The sequence below is a fragment of the Megalops cyprinoides genome, chromosome 10 (assembly GCF_013368585.1).
Source record: "Megalops cyprinoides isolate fMegCyp1 chromosome 10, fMegCyp1.pri, whole genome shotgun sequence".
NCBI classification, from domain to species: Eukaryota; Metazoa; Chordata; class Actinopteri; order Elopiformes; family Megalopidae; genus Megalops; species Megalops cyprinoides.
This window is the reverse complement of record NC_050592.1, coordinates 16,854,186-16,878,925: the sequence shown is the minus strand read 5'-3', so window position 1 is coordinate 16,878,925 and position 24,740 is coordinate 16,854,186. Positions and strand designations below refer to the sequence as shown.

Sequence of the window (24,740 nt, the reverse complement as noted above, 5' to 3'; positions counted from 1 at the left end):
TCAAACGTGTCATCACTGCATGGAATTTAATATTGTAATGGAGTTACAATTTATATTTAGCTCAATATTATGACAGTATTATACAGCAGGTTTGGAGGGGACTATTTTGATATATTGTGTATAGTGAATGTATCGTCATGTGTCTGTGTAAGTGCTTTAAATTATATTTTCGTATGTCTGTGGACAACAACGTTCCTAATGTGTATGAAGGCAACAGAGGTTATGTTTTGGAACTGAAGGTGATTTACTATGTCAAACTTTCTTTAAAAAAGCTGCTTCATATAAATGTAAATTGGATTACATTTTAAATATTAAAAAAGTGCTTCTGCTATGTGTGTTTGAGCTTTTACTGAGGATTTCTTGTTACCAGCAACAAATTCTATGCACAATGGTCCTTACAAAAAGCACCTCCAATGCACTTGTGTAACTTTTAAGGTGTGGATGAAAGGGGATTTCTTTGCTCACAGATAAACTTGAGTATTTTATTACTGTATTTTACTATTTTATTACTTATTATCTTAGATCAGTTTCCCCCTGCCCCATGAGTGTATGGACATCAATGACTCTGACACATGATTCCAAACAAAGACTTTATAAGTAAAGATTAGTTTACACATGACACAGGAAAAATTAGGTCTCCATAAAATAACTAAATAAATCAAACATGAAGAAGAAAACTAAGGCTAAAATAGAATCCTTGACAACAACAAAAAAACATTAAGATCTAACAAGCCCTGCATGCAGGTAAAATCAGGTGAATCCATGGGGGTGAAAGAAAGCAAGGAGGAAATGTGGGGTCACATTGATAAAATAAACACAAACTCTAGAGTAGATACTCAGGTGACTCGTTTCATTTTTAACCATGAACAGAGTAATGGTTTAGTGCTAGGTTTAAAAGATTATTTTAAAATGGATTATCATATGATATATAACAGATGTTTTTCAACTACAGCACATAAGCAGTAATTTCCCCCTAACTCCAGAGCAGGGACCAAGATCATATAAATTAGCTTGGAGAAATCCTGACCCTTCTCATTGCCGAGCAGAACATGTGACTGTGAGCTCAGCATTTATGTGCCAAAACAGAAGGCAGAGTCTAACCTGCAAACCTTAGGGTGACAGCCCAGGTGACCCCATATTTATGAAATCATCACCTGTTCATGTTAACCATCCAGCTAACCTGAGGCAAAGCTGTGCAGATCACTGAAGATCACCTCCACCTACACACATCTTACAGTGAGAAAGGAGACTAATTATAATTTCAGGTTCCTAAATGAGAATTTAATCTTCAAACCACTGCATGCGAATATAGTTATAATCTTGGAATGGCAACACAAACTAGATAGAATAAGTAAACCCATCCCCACGTCTAACTGCATTGTGATGACACAGGTGAACTTCACAACTCTGGTGTTGGGGAGCGCCTAGTCAAAGTTGAGCACATTGCCATCGAAGTGCGTCAGCACGTGCTTCTCAAAGAGCCGTTGGTCACAGTCCAGGGGGAACTGCTCGCTGCACATAGGACACACCTTCCAGTGGCTCTCAACATGCTCTTCAAATTTACTCTGGTCATAGTTGGGGGGGAAGATGACCTCACACAGGGGACAGCGCTTCTGAATGTCCAAGCTGTGAAGGAGAAGAGACAGAGTGAGAGAACAGTCCATTCCACTACATAGAGATGCATATTTTACGTACTCTTTGTAAAAGGTTTGTGCTTTATTTCAGTGCTGTGCCAGGCAAAAGTGCTTTCATAACTGCCTAGTTACGTGGGTAGCAACCAGCCATTTAGTTCTACGCACTGAAACTGAAAGACGCTGGCTCCTGTTAATTTAACATGAATTTTAATACCCAAGGTCATTTAAATAAATGGACATTTCGCTTGAAATAGTATTGATATATTTAGATGTTACGGCATATATTATATATATATACTATATACTTATATACTCTGGAGTGCATGTAAAGTTGTGGTTTGCATAACAAGATACATGTGGCTAGTGGACAGCTAACTATTGGCACAGACCACGAAGAAGCCATTCACTGACAAACGTCAAAACAAATAACCCTTCCAAACTAAACAAACAACTCAGCTAACAAGATAGCACCAAAAACAGCCCATAAATGAGATAGCTAGCAAAGCATGTCTCTTATATCCTGTAACTAATGCTTTGCTAGCCAGTTAAAAACAAAATTCCAACCTTCCTATTTACACCAAATTCAGCTTAAGTTACAATGACTATATGAGTGACACTGATAATACGAATGCTATTTCTACAGAATTCACAACTGACTTTGAGATACCAAAATTCCCATGCAATGGACATTCCCCATGAGAAGGTTTTAACTCAGTGGCTCTGCTGAGGCCTAATAATGTTCCTCATCCAATGAGTTCTTTGGTCTCTGCTTCATGGTGCTCTAAGGTCGATACAGGCGTGTGAGCAGAGGACTGTGTGTGTTCATAAACGTTAGTGTGCATTACCTGGAGTCAAAGCAAAAGCCACCACGGCCGTCATTAAGGAGGGGACTCCGGGGGTCACCTGCTGCTGCTGCTGGCTGCTCAGCATCATTGCCCTGCTGGAGAGAGGAAAGCCTGATGAGACACAGCGGCCATGTCCAGCCTCTGCCACCATCCTGCAGCCTCATGATGGATCAGGGTGTGTATATCTCGCCTGCAATCTGATACCCCACAACAAACCTCTGCTGTGTGGACACACTGATCCAAGGACTCCCATTCACACCAAGCCCTCCTGGACCGTTCCCACCAACCCACAACTCTGTCTCAACAGGAGACCTTTTGCACTTTGATATCACCTGTTTTATCAGCACTGTGCTGGTCTCTCCCTGCACTATCAGATGCTTTCCTAATAACCTCTCCTTACACAGCCCTCTCAATTTCCCAATTGCCTCTTTTTTCGCTCCGTCTAAGGAGTGGTGATGGAAGTTTTAAATTCCTGCTCTGGCAATTCACCTTGAGCCCAACAGCATTACGAGAGACAGAGAGAGCTGACGGGGGAGGGGGATGAGGGAAAAGAGGCAAGCACCTCTTGGTGTTTTTGAACATCTGGGGGTGATAGAAGGTCGAGGGACTCACATTACTGTGCTCCTCCGGGTCCTCCAGTCCATCAGGTCGGCTCAGGTTTCGGGAGGGCTGGATGCAGACAACATTACTGTCCCAAGACGGGGGTCCTGCAGGGGGGAGTCTGGGCATCTGGTCTGAGGAGAACTCCCCGTCCGCTCCATCTGGGAACAGATCAACATACGTTACCGTGGAAACACCCAGCAGCATTAGCACCTTATCTCGATGGGCAAACTAGCTGCTTCCCAGAAACGCCTTATCCCTATGTCATCCACAAGTAGAGCATCTATGATAATCATTTAAAGAGATCTGATAAAATGAAGAAGTGTGTGGGTGTGCGTGTGGTGTCTGAGGGAAGAGGGCATGAACCTCGTGAGTGTGGGGCAGTGTAAGGGTTCCCAAACTGCAGGTCAGTGGACTGCTGAGCCACCAGGGGGGCCGGGGGCTCATCCTGGGTATATGGGAGGGGGTACTGCAGGAGCAGGGGCTGGGCACTCTCCAAACTCAAATCTGCAGCCCCCTGCTCCACCTGGCCTTCTGCACCCTTCCGCAGCTCCTGCAAGAGACATTTACAAGAAGTACAGTGTTGCTGAAATAAAAACCAAACTTGAGATTGTAAGCGACCGTAAGACTGTACTTCTGTTCACCATTCAGCTGGTCAGCCAAGACATTTGTGGACAATTATTTCTGCTTTCTGTCTTTACAGGCATTCTAGCATTACTTTTTACCAACACCAATTATGATATATTTCCGTGCAAAACATATGCCCTCTTCAATGTAGTATACACACAATACAGCAACCACTGTGCAGTAATGTAGAAGCAGACCACATGTTCTCATGTTAGGTGGTACAGGGCATCAGTTGTCTTGCAGAAGCACACCCATTTTTCCAACCACCTTCCAGCAAAGATGCATTACTCAGTGGCAGAACCAGCTGTCAACAGACTGTGTTAAACTTTGCAATTACATTCATGGAAGAAATGTTTAGTTCCTTCCTATTCACAGACTTTACAGCAACTAGCCAAGTTAGCCCTGTCTGAGACTTTATTGTTCATTCTTTCATTTTTAATTTGAGTGTGTTAAGTGTTATGTAATATTAAGTGCATATGTTGAGATTTCCAGTTAGCATACAGAAAATGCAAATGTGCATTTTCTTGAATGTTCAGCAAGCAGATGATTACCACTAACTAGGTAACTGTAATAGGTAATAATCTTGGACCCTGTGGCCTCCCACTTCAATCTGTGCATTAAATCAGAAATTGGAACTTAAGCTCAGTGATCTAGCCTTTACTCCTTTTAGTATCAGTTTATGAGTAAGCAAGAACAAAATATCAAAATTTAGAATTTTGAAGTATAGCACTTACAAGTATACCACAGAATACTTGTGGTATGGTACGCCACAAAACAAATTAAATTTTCAAACTAAACATCATCTGATGACAATTCTGTTTTTTCATGCACATTCCTAGTAGACACTGACAGTACCTGTACAATGCAAAGGTTTGCACCAAAGCCAATTATGTGCACACAAAAAGGGCTAAACATTTTTTCTTTCAGCTAAGTAAAGAAACTATACAACAGACTTTAAGGAAGCCAGCCAGACCAAAACACTGCATGCAAGGCTTAGAGTCCTTATTGCATTTTAAGAGAGCACACCAAATACATTCTGTGTGCGTGTATGTGTGTATATACACACACATGTCCTTTTGAAAGCTGTAATCACACACAAATTTTGCATTAGTTCTCGCCCTCTCTCAGCCAGACTACGTCACACATACTGAAACCCAGCACAGTGGACTCACACAAAAACAGTTTAATTAGCTCCCTTCATTAAAAAAAAAAAAAAAAAAAAAAACTCATTTTCAAAGGAATTTTAAGTCCACTTTTTATTGATGTTTTTTAGCAGGCGCCAATTTCATTTATAGAGTCAACCTCAAATTGGGTCATTTTGCCCTTCCAAGCTGCGACTATGTTACCTTTCAGCTGTTTCAATGTCAGTGCGGATCCCGCTGCGGTCCGCAGTAATTGAATGGAAAATAAGAAGTCACTCGTTTTGCCATTCCAATTAGAGAGTCATGATAAACCCACACATGAAACGGGGCCAAAACAGCGTTCTCCGCTTTAAAGAGCTGTCTTTAAATGTCACAATGAGAGCACTTACCTCCTCGAGTTTCTCCTTCTCTTTCATAAGCAGTGCAAGGTTCTCCTTCAGTTCTTTCACCTCCCGTCCTTTCTCCGCCACCTGGCTCTATGGCAGAGAAACATACAAGAAGCAATGTAAATACAGCCAAGCATCTTATTCATCTATAACAATCATTTAAAGTGAAATTAAAATTTGAATTTTCGATCACATTGAGGGAAGCACTGTATAAACTCTTCTGTATGCAGTAGGGATTAGAAATACAGATTCTGACCCCTATGGGGCAGGACACATGACTGAAGGCTTCCTATCACACCAACTTGTAAAAGTAATCCTTCACTAGACACTTACAGTCCCAGGTTTCAGATGAAACAGCAAGAGCCAACAAATGCATTAGGGAGGCACAGGAGAAGGAATCCTTCAGTATCCATGTCTCACTGTCTCCAGTCTTCATGTAAACAACCATAAAACCTGTCTCTGAAAGGACTGGTTCATAAACCATGCTGTCCATGTATTTATGTTGATCCACAGATAATATCAAAAGACGGGATCTTTGTTTAAAGGAATGATAAACAGATGCTCTTTCTTAGATGGAAAAATGCAGCTCGGAGTCTTGAAGTGTAAGACGATACTGTGCAACTGCACAGACCTTAAGGTCCCGGCAGACCTTACTGACCTTGTAGTGACATTCCTGCTCTTAAGTGATGCTATGGCAATTTCCCTCATCATGCTCTTTGTTACTGACCTTGTGCAAGGCACACAGACCAGTATGTGGTATATCACTCAGCTTATATACACAACAGCTAGAGTGGTCTACGAGAGTAACCTTACATAAAGTCGCAGTGTGTCTCAGTGGTCAAAGGAGAGGTGTGGTGACACATTTGCAGAAAAATTAAGGAAATTAAGCCACTTCCACTCCCCACTGCATTTCTTATAATACTGTTTGAGAGCTGTGTAAACAGCAAACAAATCACACAAGAAGCTGAACTTGCCATAAACAATTAGCTGTAGTTGAAGTCAGAATATAAGACTGGATGTTTTAGTACAATTTCTCAGTGAGCAAAGTAGGCACATTTAATGGCTACACTGTACGTGTTGGCACTTCAAAACTAATGAAGTTACTGAAAACTTCTGCATGATCCAGGCCATTCAGTTCAGCTGTAAAAGTATCAGTGTAGTAATAAAAGTATGCGGTCACTCTATACACTGAGAACCAAGACATGACCATATATATATGCCACCGAGAGCAAATATCACTTACTGTACCCCATGTATCCAAAGCTGCAAAAATCATTGACCTAGCTTGGTGATGGATGGTGGTATGTTACTGACCTTGCATAAGGGATGGAAGAGCAGTTCAAATCACTCATCTTGTATAGATGATAGGGTGGTATACATCACTCACTTTGTATAGCTCACAGGGTGGTATATGTCTCTCACCTTGTATCGATCTTCCTCTGCTGCCAGCTGCAGCTTCAGGCTGTCATTCATCTTTAACTGCTCCTTCCACTTCACCTCCATCTTCGCCAGTTCATCTGCAAACATGCAGCTCCGCTCCTTCTCCTCCTACCCGTCAACGACAGACAACTGTCACTTCCTTCTCCGAAACACTCACAACACTGCCACCTCTTCTTCCTCCTTCTTCCCACCTATTCTTCCTCCTTCAACAAGAAACACATCAACCCCTCTTTCTCCTTATATACATAATACACAGCAATGTCCCCGACATACAACACTGTCACCATCAGTACCTTCCTCCAATACACATGCAACAGAGCCAGCCTCGTCAGATACAGCAGTGCGGTAGGCTTTTCTATCGCCTGCACACTGTAGCCAATGCCCTGTACACACATACCCAATGTACTTACACTCAGCATCTGTTTGCACTTCTTATACTTGTCACTCTTTTCTGTCACTTTATTCATGCCTTTGAGCTTCTCCTGGATAAGCGCCTCAAGTGCAACACTGGAAGATGTCGGGCTTCCTGAAACGATGAGAGTTCCACATGTTTCCGTTATTTATGCCCCCCGGTTCACCTCTTTCAAACCTGCGAAGAGACGTGTTCCAAAGAGACGAGAGGGCGTGTGTACCTTGTGCAGGGAGCTCTGGGCTGGTTGACAAAGGGCTCACTGTCCCATCCGCTGCTGAAGCACCTGCCGCAACCGCGTTTTTCTTAGCCTCCTTCAGAAACAAAACAGAGATGTCAATCAACCTCTCTGCTGCTCAAGCACTCAGTGGCACAGCGGTGCACATGCAAAGGCTACCTTCTGCTTTCACACAGGCAAATCTACCTGACTTAATATCATAAGATTCACCACATAAATGGCCACAGGCAGCAAGATGAGAACCCAGGGCTTGATGCAGTGCTCTCTGGTTGTGTGCATTATCAGCCTGGTGGGTTTCATCGTTGTCATTCCAAGCATGGATGGTAATGGCATTGCGGCCATGAAGGAATATTCAACTGAGCACGTATATACTGACCCGCTGGGCATGGTGGAGCTCACATGAGGGATGCGTGATACTGACTCTGCGGGTGTGATTCAGGTCATCCACACTGCGAGATACTGACTCTGCACTCACCCCTTGCTGCTCGGACAGCTTGGCCACCTGTTTCTGCAGTCTCTGGCACTCCTTGTACTTGTCCTTGTAGTGTTCTGCAGCCATCTGTAACCTCAGCTTCAAGTCCTCCACCTCCCTCTGTAGCTCCGCCTCCGTTCCTGCCCCTCCTTCTGCCCCACCCTGCTGAGAGAGAGGCTTCAGGGGTCAGGGTTCATTCAGGGTTACCACAAGGGCAACACAATGTCGTGAATACAGCTGTCCATTGACACGTCACATGAGTACAGCAATGGGATTGAGGTTACTACCAAAAATTAGGCAACTAGAAATAACTCTGTACCGTTTCCTGTTGGGCAGTGGCCTTCATCTTGTCTAGCTGCTCCTCCATGCGGGCGCACTGGGCCTGGGCATCGGCCTGACTTTTGCGCAGCGCCTCCATCTCCACGCGCAGGCGGTGCAGCTCGGACATGCTGCGGTCGCGCGCGCTCGACGCGTCCCTCAGCTCCGACGCCAACATGGCCGCCTGCTGACGGGTCGCCTGCAGCTGTTCCTCTGTCTGCCGCAGCTTCTCTTTCAGTGCGTTCATCTCTCCCTAAGAGACAGACACACACACATCCCATCACACAACCCATCTCCCACCGCAAGAAACACACCTACGTCACTCAGAAACATTGGCCGTCTCCCCTTTCTTGATATGTGTGCATGTGGTTATTTCTAGTAATAATCTGTGATAGTTTGCACCCCCCTATGCCACACAACAGGCTGACCTGACTGGGTGATATCAAAATCACTCCAGGCTCAAACAAAGTCTAGTGTTTATACATGCTTTGGTATGGAGTTCCCATCCCTGCTAACAGCATGCAAGCAGGGCCACTGTTTCTTTTATGGATATTATACAGCAGCATGTGGAGCTGAATTTTCTTTTGGTGGAGTGCCCTTTAACTGCTCTCCTTGTAAAAGGATCCCAGCAGGGTTTGTGAGCAGCAGCAGCGCTCCCCGAAAACTGCAGCCGTACCAAGGGCGAGGCGTTGGAGAGGAGCTCCTTCTGCAGCTTCTCCTTCTCGGCGACGCAGGTCCTCAGCCGTCCCACCTCCTCCTTAAACTGAGTGATCATGTTCTCCTTGTTCACATCCACTGACTTCTGCATCTGCAGCTCCGCCATCAGCTTTGTGTTTTCCAGCTCTCGGTTCTTCAGATGAACCTATGGCAAGGCGCGCGCATGTGCGCACACACACACACACACACACACACACACACACACACACACACACACGCAGGTGTGTACACACACGCACAAAAACACAGACACACGGACAATCGCATTAGAACACCAGGAAGATCAGAAACTTCACCTTTAAAATCCACCTAGTCTCTACAGGGCAACCTCATTTATAGCAGGCATACAACAGCTGCCAGCGTTCATCAAAGTGTGCTTGACAGTATTTGTGACTCATGAAAAACACACATGAAAACTGTATTTATAACAAGGGTACTGTATAGCGGCAGTGAAGCTGTGCTGTGTGAAAGCCATGTTAAATTAGATACAGATTCCACTGCACTTCCATGGCCACTGTGTGTTCCACTCCCTGTTTGTGAGCAGTACCCACCACAGGAAAGAGACACACACCAGCACACAGACTCATACCTACACATACACACACACACAGATGGAAAACATCAACAGCCTAGAAAAAGGCAGACAGTTTAAAAACAGGACATAAAGCGCTCGCTGCCTAATCACTGTAGAAGCAGGAATGACTGAAAAGAGAATAATGTGAATGAAATGCAGGTGGAGAAGTGTGTCTGAGTGGTGGGAGGAGGGGTACACAGCTCTACAGAACAGAGACAGACATCTCTACAGCACTCTGCAGAACACTACGGGTCTAAACTGCCCCTGTACAGAGCAGCAATGGCCTCTGTGCCTGTCCTCCCTGTGTGGACCTCTAAACAGCTTTGTATGGGAATCTGTTCATGACAGAACAATGACAGCAAAGTGCGAGAGGCCCCAGCTATACATTATATATTAGGCTTCACGTGAGGTCATGACGTCAGGTGCTGGACGCTACCTTGTAGAGCTCTTTCTCGTCCCGCTCATTCTTTAGCTGTGACTCAAGGGTGTCCTTCTCCAGGGTCAGCTTCTTTACTCTGTCCCTAAGGCTGTAAGGCAAAGGAATCAATCTGTCAATCAACAAACCAGCCAGTCTAAATCAAAGCAACACTGATTATTCTCACTCTGCTCTGCCTATCGAAAAAAACAACCCAAATGCTCTTTGTGGATGTGACCCTATACCCACCAGTCCAGCTCGGTCTCTTTCTGGATGCCTTTCTGCGTGACTCCGATGAGATCCTCCTCCAGCTGGTGGACTCTGGCGGCCACCTCCTGGTGCCTCTTCTTCACCTCCTCCCTCTCCTCCTGCAGGGTGCGCGAGGAGCTCTGTAGCTCCTGAAAAGAGGAGCCAGAGTGGACAGGCCTCAGAGAGGGAAGGCCACGCACTGAATCCACGTGAGCATCTCCTGCATTTCTCAAGGGGGTACTCTAGCATGCAGGATTACCTCTGACTGAATTTATAATGCCACACGAAGTGGCTCTTCAAAGAAGTCATAATAAAATTAAACTCTAAACAACTCAGCATAAATCACTACACTGCATCTTACAACACCACCTCCTTAAATGTCTTATTCAAAACCAAGGCCAAAGTGCTTCGTGAGTAAAGGAAATACAGTGGTTACAGTGGTTCAAACAAACAGGATATTGATGCATAATATGATGACCAGATCCTAAGCTGTTCCCACGGTTGTTGATCATAACCACCCAGATATTACGACTAGTTATCAGATTTACTTCACACCTTCTAAAAAACTCAGTCATACAGGGTTCCTTACTAATGCTCAAACTACAGGCTACTCACTGCACCAGATCTGCTTTGTTAGAACTTGCTCAGCAACAGAATAAATCAAAAATGTCTGAAGCGTTGCCAAAGGCATATGTCCCAGACATGTATCTGGCAAGACACTCTAAACACACACAGACACACAAAGGCTAACATAGGTGGAAATAGCATTATTCACAGTACAGACGTTACCCTGTGACACAGCCTCTGGAGAATGATCAATGCCACATTTAAAGCCTGACACTACAGAGCTCTGCAAAGTATGGTGGCACATTTCCCTCCCGTAACTAGAGAATTATAGTTTATTCCCATCTCCAGGTGTCACACACTCCAGAGAAAAAAAGACCTGTGTCAAAACTGCCTCTCTGTCTCCTTCAGGGCAAAACGATCTGAATTACTCTATGAATTTTATTGCCAAAGTTTTGGAACTATTTAAGCAGCACATAAAAACCTTATAAAAGTGTCATAAAATTAACAGCCACAAAATATGTACTTATGTTTTCATCTTAAAGCCATTTCTGAGCAGATTTACTGCACAGGATATACCCAAAAACTATTACTCTTTACATTACACACTCAATTTGAGTAGTTAATATCATGTTTAAAAAAAAAAAAAAAAACTCTTCATTTCTGTATAGTTCTGACATCTTTTTAACCTTTTTGAGAGGGCACTCAGTGTCATACAAGCGTCCTGCAGGGAGCCCACGCCTGTCCAATGCAGGACCTTAACAATATAAAGACTCACACTAGGGGGCGCTAAGAGACTAGCTGCAATTCCAACTCCCCTTCCTGCAGCAATTCATTTCAGTTTTTCCACTTTTGTGTATTGACTAGCCTTGCTTCACTAAAACTTGTATTTTTATATTAATTTTGATTTGAATAAGAACCATAAACATGGTGAAAACCTTTTATTATTCAAACATACACATAACCTCCTTGCAGGAAAAAAGAAAAACTCATGAGTTAGCAACTGTCACTGGACCATGAAATGCCACTGGTTGGAACATCATGCCTGTCAGCCCTGACAGATTCCGCACGTGTTTGTGTGTGGCTGTCATGTCAAGTTTGGGAGTTTCATCCATGAGAGCAAACACCCATAACTACTGCACATGTCCTCTTAGAACTTCTAAATGAAATCTCTGAAGACCCACATCAAAGCACTGAGAAGTCGAGAGAGTAGAATATGAATGTTCCACTCTGTCTGTAGCTGCTAATCACCCCAGGTGACAGGAGGAAGCTCCTTGTACACTCAGAGGAACATCTTCAGGTGTGAGAGCAGTATTTTACAGCCTGCTGGGTACGCGTCTCGCCGGTGATCGCTGGTGGGAATCCAGCTCCTCAAACACACCAGCAGCGGAGCAAAGGCACTCACGCGATCACACAGTCAGATCAAAGAGGGGAGAGGGGCAGATCTTAGACAGCGAGACTGCGTGGACCTCCCCCAGCCGGGGGTGGGGGGGAAGGGTTCCCTCCCCCTCCTCCTCACTCCAACTCTCACCTGGTTCTCTTTCCTCAGCTGGGAGCAGAGCTCTCTCTCCTGCTCCAACTCTCCCTGCAGCTTCTCCTTCTCCTCCTGCAGCTCATCCTTTTCTTTCTGCAGGAGGCTCATTGCCTTCATCAGCTCCTCTTTCTCCTTCTGGGCCACCTCGACCTTTTGCTGTAGCGGGGGAATGAGTTAGGCACAAACTATACCAGCACAGTGCACAATGCTTCTGGTATCATTAGAAATACAGCATGTTTTTACATATGGCATTACAAAGCAATGTGTCTCCGCACAGATACTGGGAATACTGGGTCTGGTATGAACCCCAAGGGAATCGGAAGGAATGTGAACGGTACTCCTCTGCCAGATTCTGCAATTAATCAATTAAAAAGTCATAGCTGTGGAACTCCCATAGCTCCATTTTCCCAGATTCCAATGAGTAGCTTACAATACCATCGGTTTCCCTGCCTATCTAAACCTCAGGCAGTCTGCCTAGACATTTTTATAGTCAAACTTGCCACCTAGATCCTGTAATTTTGTAATTATTTTAAAATGACTTAATACATTGCTGCTGCCCAAGATTTGTTTTACTGTTATGCATGCGTCACTGTGTAAATGAGACAGAAAGCCCATGCACTGGACTAGGATCAGAATTTACTCTGAAATCTTAACCTTAGACCAATTCCAGTGAAACATCAGATATTTTGATCAGATACACTATGTGGGTAGCTTTATATAAACATATGAACTCATCGATTTCTCATTTCAGTTGAAATGAGACTTCCAAGACATAATGTCAAAGTATTGGTGGGCCCTGATGTTCTTCTGAAGGTGAAAGCTGTACTACCTCTATTTCAGCTGCACAAAAATAAAGCAACATGACAGCAGTTCTCATGCTTTTGCATTGGGGCTCAAAGCTCGCCATGAATAAGATAAAATTCATCTGCAGGCCTCGCTCTGATTTCCCCTAGCATCCATACCTATCGCATCCGACATCTTTATCTTACTTTATTCAGTGTGTTGATTCAAAGATTTAGTGCAGCTCAGTGTAGACTAGTGTGGGCTACTGCAAATAATCATAAATGTTCAAAGCCAGTCGCAGTGAATATCAAGAGCTACAAGCAGATTTTAATTTTTACAGATATCCCAGCTGAATTTACTGACACCATTCCCTCTCTAAAGTATTGTCTGTGTCAAACAGGAAGATACAAAATGTTCAGAATAAGACTTATTACAGTCTGTGTGTTCTGCTGAGGAGTGAAAAGGCTGGAAACCAGAAAGTAAATCGCTTATGTGTGTGTAGGGGTGTGTTAGCTACACACCTCTAAGAGACCGGCCTTTGTGGTGACCACCAGAATGTCCGAGTTGTTCTCATCCTCTACAGTCAGCAGATCATCTGTGGGGTTGCTGGCACGGAACTGGAAGGGCGTGCTGGCTCCTCGGATCTCGCCTTTATGCGTGACGTAGCAGAACTGATAAAACTCCCCATCGTCATTCGGAACGTAGTAGCCTGGGAAGGCAGGCGATGCACGGAGCAAATTAGAGGTATCAGCTCCCTGCCCCATGCCTCCCTAAGGATTCCCCACTCTGCTGATCCCCGGACACATGGCGTGAGAAACTCTGCCCGTCCCGCATCCTGTCGCAAAGCAGACAGCACAGGGCTCCCTCCCCCATTCCCAGCTACATGAGAATAAAACATTCTGCACAAAATGCATTCAGAAAGACCAGCTCAACACGGGAGCGGATCTTGATGGGGAGGTCACATATTTAGCAGCTTATTACTTCCACCGCAAGGATGTAGAAGGTTGTATAAACAGCAACTTTACCTTGAAATACCACTGCCCTGTTTACTGTGGTTCCCTCAGCATAGTTTTCAGGAAACGGCGACCACAGGAACGTGTAGTAATCTCGCGCGGTGCTCCAGCCAACCTGTGGTAGGAAAAGTCATTATAGCCCAATACACCCAGGAACAGACCTGGTATCTTGCTGCCATGCATGTACCCTACCAGGTTACACTCACTCACTCACTCACACACACACTGCATATACCCAATCCTACATATTACAAGCATTTACAAACATTTTTTATAGTAATTACACTTACTTCCTCATTACCCTACATATATTCTACCATATTACACTCATTCACTGAACTGCATGTACCCTGCCTTATTACACTCACTTCCTCACTGGCCTACACACACCCTACCATATTTCACTCGCTCACTGCACCCTATAACACTCATTCACTCCAAGAACACTATCCCATAACACTCACTTCCTTACCACACTGCACTCCACCCTTCCTTTGGTGCACCCCACAAAAAAAACATCCTTTAGGACCTCCATCACCAAAGAATATCAACCTGTCTAACCCCACCCGCACCAGTGAAAGTCCCAAAGAACACCTTATTATTGAACTGTATAAATGAATACAAAGGGAAACTTAGAGTACACAAAAGCAACAGACAGCACAGTCTACAATAATTTTTTAGTGAAAATACTATATATGTTAAAGTCATCTATTTTATCACTATTTGTATATAGTTACCACACAAAAAGAGCTTTGTAACAAACATAACAAAACTAATAATCTTAAGGCTCTGGGGGTTTTACGGAGATCCTTAAAACATTCATTTCCCGGCCCCCTGTATACGTGGCCAATGCCCTGGAGCACACTCTGTTGAAAGGGAAGCATGGGTTTGGTTAGCTGCAGCCCAGTTCAAACAGGAAGAGGAAAATAGGTGAAAATTTTATACATACTTCAAAATGGAAACCAAGATGTAATTATATGAATTTTATGTGTTGTTAACTGATGGCTGATGAGGGGAGTACAGAAAATACATCCATAATTTTAGCCCTCCACCATAAAACTGTCAGCCAGAATCAGACTCACACAGGCAAGCGGAGGTTACACACACACATACACACACACACATGCACGCACACACACACGCACGCACGCATGCACGCACCCAGACATGCGCACATACCTGCCATACCTGCACACATGCACCCTGACACACATGTATTCCAGGGAGTTTGCACACACAAACACACACATACATAAAGTGGCATTCCCTAAATAAACAAACACACACACACAGACATCAGATAAAGCAAAGAGAAAACTCCTTCACATACAGTTAAGAGCATGCAAATTTTATCTCCATATCCAATCTCTCTCACACACGCACACGCACGCACGCACACGCAAGCACGCACACGCACGCACGTCCAGGGCTGTCTTTGAAACTCAGTTTTGCTGATACAGCTCAGAGTATATGGATAACTGTTCTTTTCTCCAACAATATCGCATGTCCCACACTGCCCCTCACAGTGACGTCACTGTTACAGAGGTACCCAGGAGCACCTGGGAGTAGCCTGGAGTGTCATGGCAGTAAAGAACAGGAAGCAGTTAAGACATGAACATAGTTAAGCGTTACTGCAAGGCGGTAGCCCTTGTTACCGAACTTCATTACGAGTGTACAGGTAAGAGAGGGCAAGCCACTTTTATGAATTTTTTTTTGTGTTGGTCCCGATGGAAAATATGTGTGTGAATAACGTCTATAAGGGTAACAGCATACTTTGGTCATTCAGGAATGTGAGGAAAAAGGTGAACAACCAAATCTAGATTCACCTCGGGCTGAAGTAGTTTGCACTGAGATGGAACTTAAATGAAGTTCAAGCCTCATTGTCTGAAAAAAAAAAAAAAAGGATATCGGAAAAACCCAAGATCCATTTTATAATCTTTAGACATCACTCGCTTCCCATTCCTCCTGTTACACCTCAAAAGGTTACATGTTTAGGTGTTATTGTTTACATTCCCGCAGAGATGGGACAGACATAAATTATGTGGTAATTGCATAGCAGCAAATTGCAGGTGCTCATGGCGTGCTGCAGGTCGTCAGCTGCATGTATGTACAGGACTGATTAAGTAAAATAAAAAGAGGGAGCAAGAAACACATCGCCATGAATCACAGAGCTGAGCCAAGCTCAGCTGTGTACTGACAGAATAATTATAAACTCCCTGCCTGCTTTCTCCAAGGCAGCTAACCAACTTGTCCCAGCGGTGCTATTTCTACACGCTAAGCTTTTAAAGTTACATCTCCGGCTAAGTAGTAAAGCATCAAAGACCAGACATTTGTGCATGTTCAGGCAAAAGACAGCATCCCCATCAACTACATAAAACAAAAGGAACCATGTCAACGGTAAAGCAAACATATTTTGCTTAACAAGTATACATTTACAGATATGACACTAATTACATCTAACACCTCGTTAACGTTTTTTAATGCCACCGCACTTTTAATACTCTCTTCATACAACAGCCACTTGAAACAGGTTCACTGATTTCCGACAAACCCTCTGAAACAGATCGTAAAAAAACTATTCTTTACCCATTTCCAGCTGCTTCTACAGCACAAGGAGAAGGTGAACTACAGAGACATGCACTTAATCCACATGGAGACACTGAATCCTGAGCAGAATATGTGCACATTACTACCAAACTCCAAACCTACCAAATTAAAAAAAGAAGAAAAGAATTTAAGCAAAGAGAGAAATCCCTTTCACAAGTTACCAGTGGTGGCAACTCCTATGAAATCACCTTCAGATGCAAGTTAGTTCAGGCTTCCTATTGAAGACGAGATCTGTAAATTCATAAGTTGGTACTGGAATGGTGTAATAGTTACATGTTGTCCACATGCTTGCAGTGGGGGACACACTACAATTTTAAATTCCACTGATCTACACTACAGTTTATCATTCGCACATAAGGAATATGTTTAGTCCAGCTTTAGTCTATCAGGTAGTGTATCAGTTTTTTGACAGCAAAGTGAAAAACTCCCTGTAAAAACAATCATTCAAACACCAACAGCTTAAAGCAGAGGGGCTACATTGTAGTCATTCACTTTAAAACTTCTAAATTTGATCAAGTTTGGTCTGAATTTGATATCATATCTGTTGTCTGGCACGTATCATCCTCACAATTTCAATGTGTTGTATCCACACATTGTCAGCTGTATTGAATAAACATCTGAAATTATGTGACCGTGTTTTAACTTTAAAATTAAGAACGTAAGACTGCATCTATAAATTCCATTTTTTTCCTTGAAAGCAACAAAAGAACACAACATATCAATATTACAATATTTCAGTGAAAAGACAGTAATCTCTATCATTCTGTGCAGAGCTGAATTGCATTAATGCCACCCATTAAAACACTATTTAAAGACCTAATTAAAGAAGACCTCTCACAACACTGTCACATAGAGAGCTGCAAGAAGAAAATTCACGCACAACTACAAAGCCGCTTGGTGACCGAGATCATTGAGGCTCCACGTCACTAGGGGGCGATAACTCCTCACATGCTGTGGCAAAGCACTGCATGTCTACAACATAACCTGCCTACAGGCCAATGACTCATTGCCGAGATATCCCCCTCTGTGTTCCGGCTTGGCACAGCCAGCGGGTCGTCTGTCAGCACAGACAGGGACGTTTAAAGGATTTATAGGCCTGGGTTCAGCGTTTGCAGTAAGGTTCCTGAGTTTGAGTATTTTCAAGAACAGCAGTGCATTGCCCTTCCCTCACCCAGGAGGAAGGACCAAATGTGCATGCACACTGCCACGGACCCTGCCGTTCACGCAGCCTCTGACCGTAAATTTCACTGAGCAGAAACCAGACTTTCCCTAGATACATTCTCTTACACATTCTGCAACCTTCCAAGAACAGTTGGGCGGTATACAATCAGGGTAGGGGAGCAGATTTAAGATGACAGCAGATTTCAATATTGCACAAATTGGTGACCTTAAGCTACTTTAATTCTAGTGTACGTAATTACTTTAAACAAGCGGTATTAGTTTTGTTTCCAATTAAGTTCCTTTAGAAAGTCGCCTTGCTTCACATTTCCAACAACCAAATTCAGTTCCAACTTATAAAGATGCAGAGACAGCAGACCCAAGGGCCTCTAGTGAATACACTTAATACCCTCAGCACAGACAGAAGCAGACAAGCAAGCTCCTACTACCTTTTCCAGGTCATTCCAGAACCCAAAGCACATCGCCTCTGCCCCCATTGCGTAGATCTCACCATGGACTTTCTGCTTACTAAAGAGACCCTTACGCTATATTTGTCTAAAACTGAGTACTTTATCCCTGCCATTGTTGGAAGCTAAAAGCGTTGTGACTTGCAGTACCCATATGAATAAACATGAAAGGGTGTGGTCACTGGCATACCATCCATAGCTAGCATAGTAATGCAGCTCTAGAAAGTTCTTTTACAAACCCAAGCTTCCAAGACACAAAGGCATAAAGGTCTGAAGGAATGCAGACTAGATACAGATCTGCACAGTAAACAGAAGAGCTCACCTGTTGGTCTACAGCAGGCTGAACCCCACACACAGCTAATGATTATTTCTGCACCACTCTCTCTGACAACTTTCATATTTCATACCACCACTCCAACAAATGCTGCTGCTGCAAACTTAACAATACTTAATCTCCCTCTTACCACTGCTTTGCTAATACCAATGGTCCAGTGATTCTATAATATTTTTGAGCACTAAAAAGACATCCAACAAGAGTTTTTTTCCCATTCTTAGAATATAGTTGGTCCCCAGTCTCCTTAATTCATGAGCCAATTTATGACAGTCCATCATAGTTCTTTAAATTTCACATAAAACACAAATTTACATTTGTGTTACTTAATGAATATAACCCATGGTGCAAATTGCATTACTGAAACCTGTACAGTTTGAGAGTAGTAATGACGAATTCATTCGGATGACAGACATGGACAAGCTGAATGAGCCCCTCCACCTGCTGAAAGTTATGCTTTAATGTGGCCACATTTGGCCATTGCTGTGATGCTGTGATATTATCTACCCACATCCCCACTCCTCTGTATCAAGAAGTCAGTGGAGAGGGAGGTGGCAAAAGAGAACAGGAAACTGAAAAATTAGAGGAATAGGAGAAAAGAGAAATGAGAGAAAAATGAGTACAAAAAGAGAGAAATGGAAAACCATAAGTCACCTTGAAGATGCCAACCCAGTCCTTCTGGTGTGGTTTGATAAACTGGGTGAGTGTGTAGTGACACTCCAGTGCAGCGTGGGGGAGGTAGCTCTTCCCCACGTTCTGGAAGATCACATGAGCAAAGTTTGATGTTTCCATGGCGCTGCTGGTTGAGGTACCTTCTTGGAATAACGCCATCTTCCTCAATCAGCAGGTACCCCTGCGAGACGAGATACCAGGAAGGGGTCATGAGCTAGCAAAGTCACATGTTAAATGGCCTGTGTAGAACTACAGCAACAAATAAACAGCAGTTAAGCACTAATGGACAGCTACACGTTGCTCACGGGTTATTTCCCTCAGAACATGAACATTAATTCAAAATCAATTCTGAAGCAATCTGTTATTCACTTATTTAGCCTATTAGTTCTGCTTTATAGTTATTGCAGGAGCAGGACTCTTCTACTAATCTTGATCTAGAGTGCGTTTTTCTTTTCAGAATGCAAATAACATGTTTAAATGTTGTAAATCCGCCTTATTCCTTTGTCTTGAATGGAGCTAAGTCTATTATGCAAGCCGTTTCCTAAAAAGTGAACACTGTGAAGTACCATACCTAATATTATAAATACATATAATATTTTCCTTCGATAAATGCAAGCATGGGCACAGATGGCATTGCATTTTAAGTGTCAAGTCAAATCCTGGCTCAGGTGATGCCACTGAAAATTTTCTTCAGTATAACTGCAACAGGGCGCTTCTGTTTCACACATTTCCACAAACTAATCTAGATAACAGAAACAACTCTAAACCGAAGGCATGCTCTTGCTTCTGGCTCCGGCATCCACTCAGCCTACACTGCGCTCTGTGCATCAGAGGGATGGTTTGGTGGTTTCCTTGAAGCGCTGGAAATATCATAACAATGCATAAATATCATACTCAAACAGACTGAGAACTGGTTGAGGTTAATTTTAGACACCTCATCAAACGCTTAAACAACCTGTACTGTTACAATGTGTATGGAAAGTAAATTGCTAGAAATGTTGCATGGCCATCCGTGGTTCACTTCTCCCCAGCCTACTGCTAGCTAGCTTGATAAGAACAGCCATGACTCAGTTTGACTAGATAACTAGCTAATTTTGTAACTCATTTAGTTTTTCACTTTGTGTGTCTAAAAATAGCACTCTTGTAAAAAATATAAACCCCCCTCTTCCTACAGTAGAATACTGGATAAAATAATGCAAATGGTAAATGGTAAATACAAGGATGAACCATGCCTAAACCAAGTGTACACGCATTTTGATATGCCTTGAAGAATTGGTAAGTTCTTTTATGCAATTATTAAACAAACAGGAGCACCTGAAGATCATTCAAAATTAGTTATTGTTAGAGACATTTCAAGTAGTCTGCAAACTAAGTGCATTTTGAAAATTGCTGCATGTTAAAAAAAAAGCTATTCAACTCATTTGTTTCACAAAGTTGCTAAACAAACCAAAAGTGATATCCACCCAAGTTTTTTTGCACTTTAATAGAAGTTTGCACATGCAACTTGTACATGTGCTCCAGTTTTTTAATAAGCCAGTTTGAGAATCTGACAATGACTCCAGACTTCCAGGAGGAAGAAACCATTTGTCCATGAAACAACATTCTGTATGACCTTTCCATGCTGCAACGAAGCTGGCAATGTGACAGTCACTTGGCTATTAATAAAGCATTTCTCTCTTTGAATAGCCCTTGGGACACATCTAGCATTTAAAATTTGGTATTTAGGAGTCATTTATTGTTTATTTACTTAGGATGTCAGAAAAATAAAACTCATTCTCAGGCTCTCTCAAATACGTATTGTTATTCTGCAGTGTTAATTTCAACCTCCAATTAGATACAGATGGTAAATGACAATGTAAGTCAAACTACGGACTATTCCTCCAAATTATATACACATACATAAAATGCACCGATTTCATTTGTAATTGCTGTACGGTGCATAGAAGGAACAGCTGAAAAAACATGACAAAAATACAATAAGTTATGCTGTTCCCTCTCACATCTACAGTATTATGTAAAGCAAAACATCTTTCGAAAATTATATACAAATAGGCCATATTTGTAGCCTTTGTCCTGAACACTTAAGAATGAACGAAGTCTGTCTACATTATCAGAGTTGCTTTAGAGCCGACATCACTCTCTGCTCAATTTAAAGAAACTGCAATACCAGTTCAAGAGATCTAATAACACTGAGTGACTATGTATTAATGCTCCATTTGTGCAGTACAGTCAGCATTACATAGATTGACTTAAGCGAAATGATAAAGATGATCACAAGAAAGACAGAATATTTCATAAATGATAATTATACAATTCATCCTCCCAAAGGGTTGCCTGTTGATGACCTTCATATTCAAAACACTAACTGCTTCCAAAGTGTCTTTCTTTGGGGCGGAATCATTCATTTGACATGTGACCAGTACAGTCAGCACATTAAGTTTTATCGATCTTTGGAAAAGGACGAGTGCTCACATCCCTCAAGAGATGACATGCAACATTATGTACACAAATAAATTAAACAAGTAGTTCAGGATGGTGGTGGTGATGTTTACAAATTATACACTGTATATGTACCCATATAACCAGGGCAACATACTCATCTCACATTTTATAAATGATCTATTACTATACAGCTAAATACCATCCATTCTGGTTATGTACACCACGTAAGGGTACTGCAGCAGTGATCAGCAGGGGACTCAAACCTGCAGACTCAGTACCTTCAGTAACCCCACTACTGCATCACACCGCTACCCCCCTGACAGACTTGCCAGAGCTGAGTGACACAAAGGGTTGAGGAGAGCCCTTATTCCTCAGATACAGAGACACTGGTATGAACTGGCAAACAAAAACACTGCAGTCCCATCATAATCCCATAGAACTTTCTATAACATCCTCTGATACTTTACTCGTATACAATTAAAGCAATGTCAGCATCACTGCTGAGATCAGAATGTGCAAGATATGGGTTGCTGTATGTGATATTAAACATTTCCTATTTGCATCTTAAATTCCTTCAAAACACGGTTGGTGAAAGACGCCACCTTCTTCCATTTTCATTCCAATCTACATAAGTAGTCTTGCTTCAAGACTACTTATTACTTAATTTTGACCTAAACAGCACACGATCCTGTCCTTTGGATTTATATGATCATTATCAATATTCAAAATTGCTATTTTTGTTTTGCTAATCGTTTGTAATCACGTTCCGCAAACGACTTAAGACTGTCATTCAAGGGTCGTCATTCAAGGTGATGCACAATCAATACCGTCACTTTATTATATATTGATGCAGTCTACACGTAGTTACATTCATCTGTGATGCCTGTCTTCAAATGTATTTAACTGTTGACATGTAAGCGTTTCGCAGTTCTTATAAATACTATATTGATGCATTATTACAGCTTCACCGTGTGACACGTGATTTCTTTTTAATGACGGATAAAACTAGATCGAAATTTCCCAGTCACGCATAATCATATGTCACATTACGTCAGACATTGTTTAGCCGTGAGAAGGCTATGCTCGACCTACTTACTCGTCACGTCTGGCACGTCTGTGCGCTACCAAAAACACTGCCATAAGTTATCATTTTAGGAATTATGTTACCATTACGACTTTATAAAATACAGTTACATTTCTTGCCCTCCAATGAAAGATTTGTCAATCCGCTATAACAAATAAAAACGCTTTGTTGTCGTTCAGTAGACATTATGTAAGTCAGCTAACGTTAGCCAGCTAATGTTACACGCAGTATCGTCCAATTCCATGTGAAGGTAGTTTCTGTAAGTTATTCAATGGTCTGACAACGGCACTGGCAAGATTATCTGACAAGTGAACTTTTGAAACAAACGTAGTCGATCCTAGCTGGGTAAGTGTGATAAGGCCATGAAGGCCGGGCGTGAGCTGGCTAATGTGAGCCACTTATTAAGCTGGCTAGATAGCTAACAACAACTGCTAGTCTTGGATAAACATTAGGTCCAAAACCAAAAAAATCACGTTCGTTTATACTACCCCAATCAATAAAATTATCAAATGAAATGGACCACAACGCGTTCAGGTGACATTATGTAAGTCAGCTAACGTTGGCTAGCTAATGTTATACACACTATCATCCAATTCCGTGTTATGGTAGTTTTGTAAGTTATTCAATGTTCTGACAACGGCACTGGCAAGATTATCTGACAAGTGAACTTTTGAAACAACCGTAGTCGATCCTAGCTGGGTAAGCGTGATAAGGCCGTGAAGGCCGGGCGTGAGCTGGCTAACGTGAGCCACTTATTAAGCTGGCTAGATAGTTAGCTAACAACAACTGCTAGACTTGGATAAACATTAGGTACAAAAACAAAAATAATCACGTTCGTTTATGCTACCCCAATCAATAAAATTCCCAAATGAAATGGACCACAACGGGTAGCTATAGTAAGAGGCTGTTATAGAATCGTTTTTTTTATACTCAACGACTTTTAGTTACCCAGATACCAAGCTTGAAGCACTTGGTTTAGCACGAATGACAGCCATAGCTCGCTTACAAACGTCAGCTAAGTTTGGACCGACAGCTTAGTGCCAGCCAGCTAGCTAGCTAACTAGCAAGCCTGTGCCTTAAAAATTACGGATACCATACATGAACACAGAAAGAATCTTCAATACAATACCCTTTTCCCATCTGAAATCGCAGTAAAAGCAGAGTTATCCTCCAAAACAGTTGCTGACGCAGTTTTCCCTGTCAAGGCATCCCCCCGTCTTTCTTCCTGAAATAGAAAAACATCGTGACATCATTTCCGGATTAGAAGTGTGGCAGTTTGACCGTTTAAGAACCGCAGTGGACAGGCAAACTTGACCGCAACGTCAAAACCGGATTTTGTACGACCCTTAAACGCTGCCAGTTTTTTTATGTTAATCATTCATGTAATTAAATATTTTATTTAAATGTTAATACGACGTCTCACAGAATACTCCGGTATAAGATGCACTCTTTGCAGTCCCCTTTGAAGTTCTTGCAAATACTTAAGGTTGTAGTTCCACCCGAGCCCTTAAATTACGTATCAGGTCCTTTTATTCAGAAACATTAATGCAGGGGATCACATACAGTAAGGCACTGCACAGCTAGACCTCTTTAAAAAGTAGACTTTACTTTTTAAAGTGGTCCAATAAATCTGCAGAATTGCAATACCCTGTATGATCACATGTTTCTGACTTAAAGATGGTAGAGAACTTTTTAGGATGCCCATAGCAGGTTCACACATAACTCATTCAGTCCTTTGTCCATCCAGTTCAAGTGGTGAAACCAATGGGGATTGCAAGTGTGCCATACACCAAGTTATGGTTTTGCTGGGCATACCATGTACCTATGTGGCACAAAGAGTTAGACCTTTTTGGGTATCTCTTAAAATTACCCACAATGACCACTGCCTGGATAGCTAATTTCATCATATTCAGTCTATAGCTACAACTGTTGATTTTAGCGAAGCATTGTGGGTAATATCAATCACAGAAGAAGCCACATTCTACACATGACAGTAAGGCCACAATCTCACTACAGAGG

General features: G+C 42.5%; 1 protein-coding gene across 4 annotated transcripts; it reads right to left on the bottom strand.

Annotated features, from left to right (window-relative positions):
- Positions 1 to 576: 576 nt before the first annotated feature.
- Positions 577 to 23,947, bottom strand: tax1bp1b (Tax1 (human T-cell leukemia virus type I) binding protein 1b). Of its 4 annotated transcripts, none has more exons than XM_036538779.1 (18): positions 23,851 to 23,947; positions 19,178 to 19,376; positions 13,973 to 14,075; positions 13,469 to 13,656; positions 12,162 to 12,320; positions 10,067 to 10,215; positions 9,839 to 9,929; positions 8,788 to 8,973; positions 8,113 to 8,364; positions 7,797 to 7,958; positions 7,307 to 7,397; positions 7,085 to 7,200; positions 6,657 to 6,782; positions 5,238 to 5,324; positions 3,446 to 3,632; positions 3,092 to 3,240; positions 2,480 to 2,574; positions 577 to 1,626 (listed from the first exon to the last, which is right to left on the bottom strand). In XM_036538779.1, exons 2-18 carry the CDS (start codon positions 19,352 to 19,354, stop codon positions 1,425 to 1,427), a joined length of 2,520 nt encoding a protein of 839 aa, XP_036394672.1. In that variant the 5' UTR covers positions 19,355 to 19,376; positions 23,851 to 23,947; the 3' UTR covers positions 577 to 1,424. The 4 variants fall into 4 exon arrangements, with proteins under 4 accessions (XP_036394672.1, XP_036394673.1, XP_036394674.1 ...); XM_036538780.1 differs by having other exon boundaries at positions 2,480 to 2,571; XM_036538781.1 differs by having other exon boundaries at positions 7,797 to 7,955.
- Between the last annotated feature and the right edge of the window lie 793 nt (positions 23,948 to 24,740).

Excerpts from the sequence above, each read along its gene's own strand:
- tax1bp1b (XM_036538779.1), bottom strand. The coding sequence starts at position 19,354 with ATGGCGTTATTCCAAGAAGGTACCTCAACCAGCAGCGCCATGGAAACA. Across the intron at positions 13,657-13,972 it reads CAGGGCAGTGGTATTTCAAG|GCTACTACGTTCCGAATGAC; the intron begins GTAAAGTTGCTG and ends CTGCCTTCCCAG. Across the intron at positions 1,627-2,479 it reads GGCTTTTGCTTTGACTCCAG|CTTGGACATTCAGAAGCGCT; the intron begins GTAATGCACACT and ends TCTCCTTCACAG.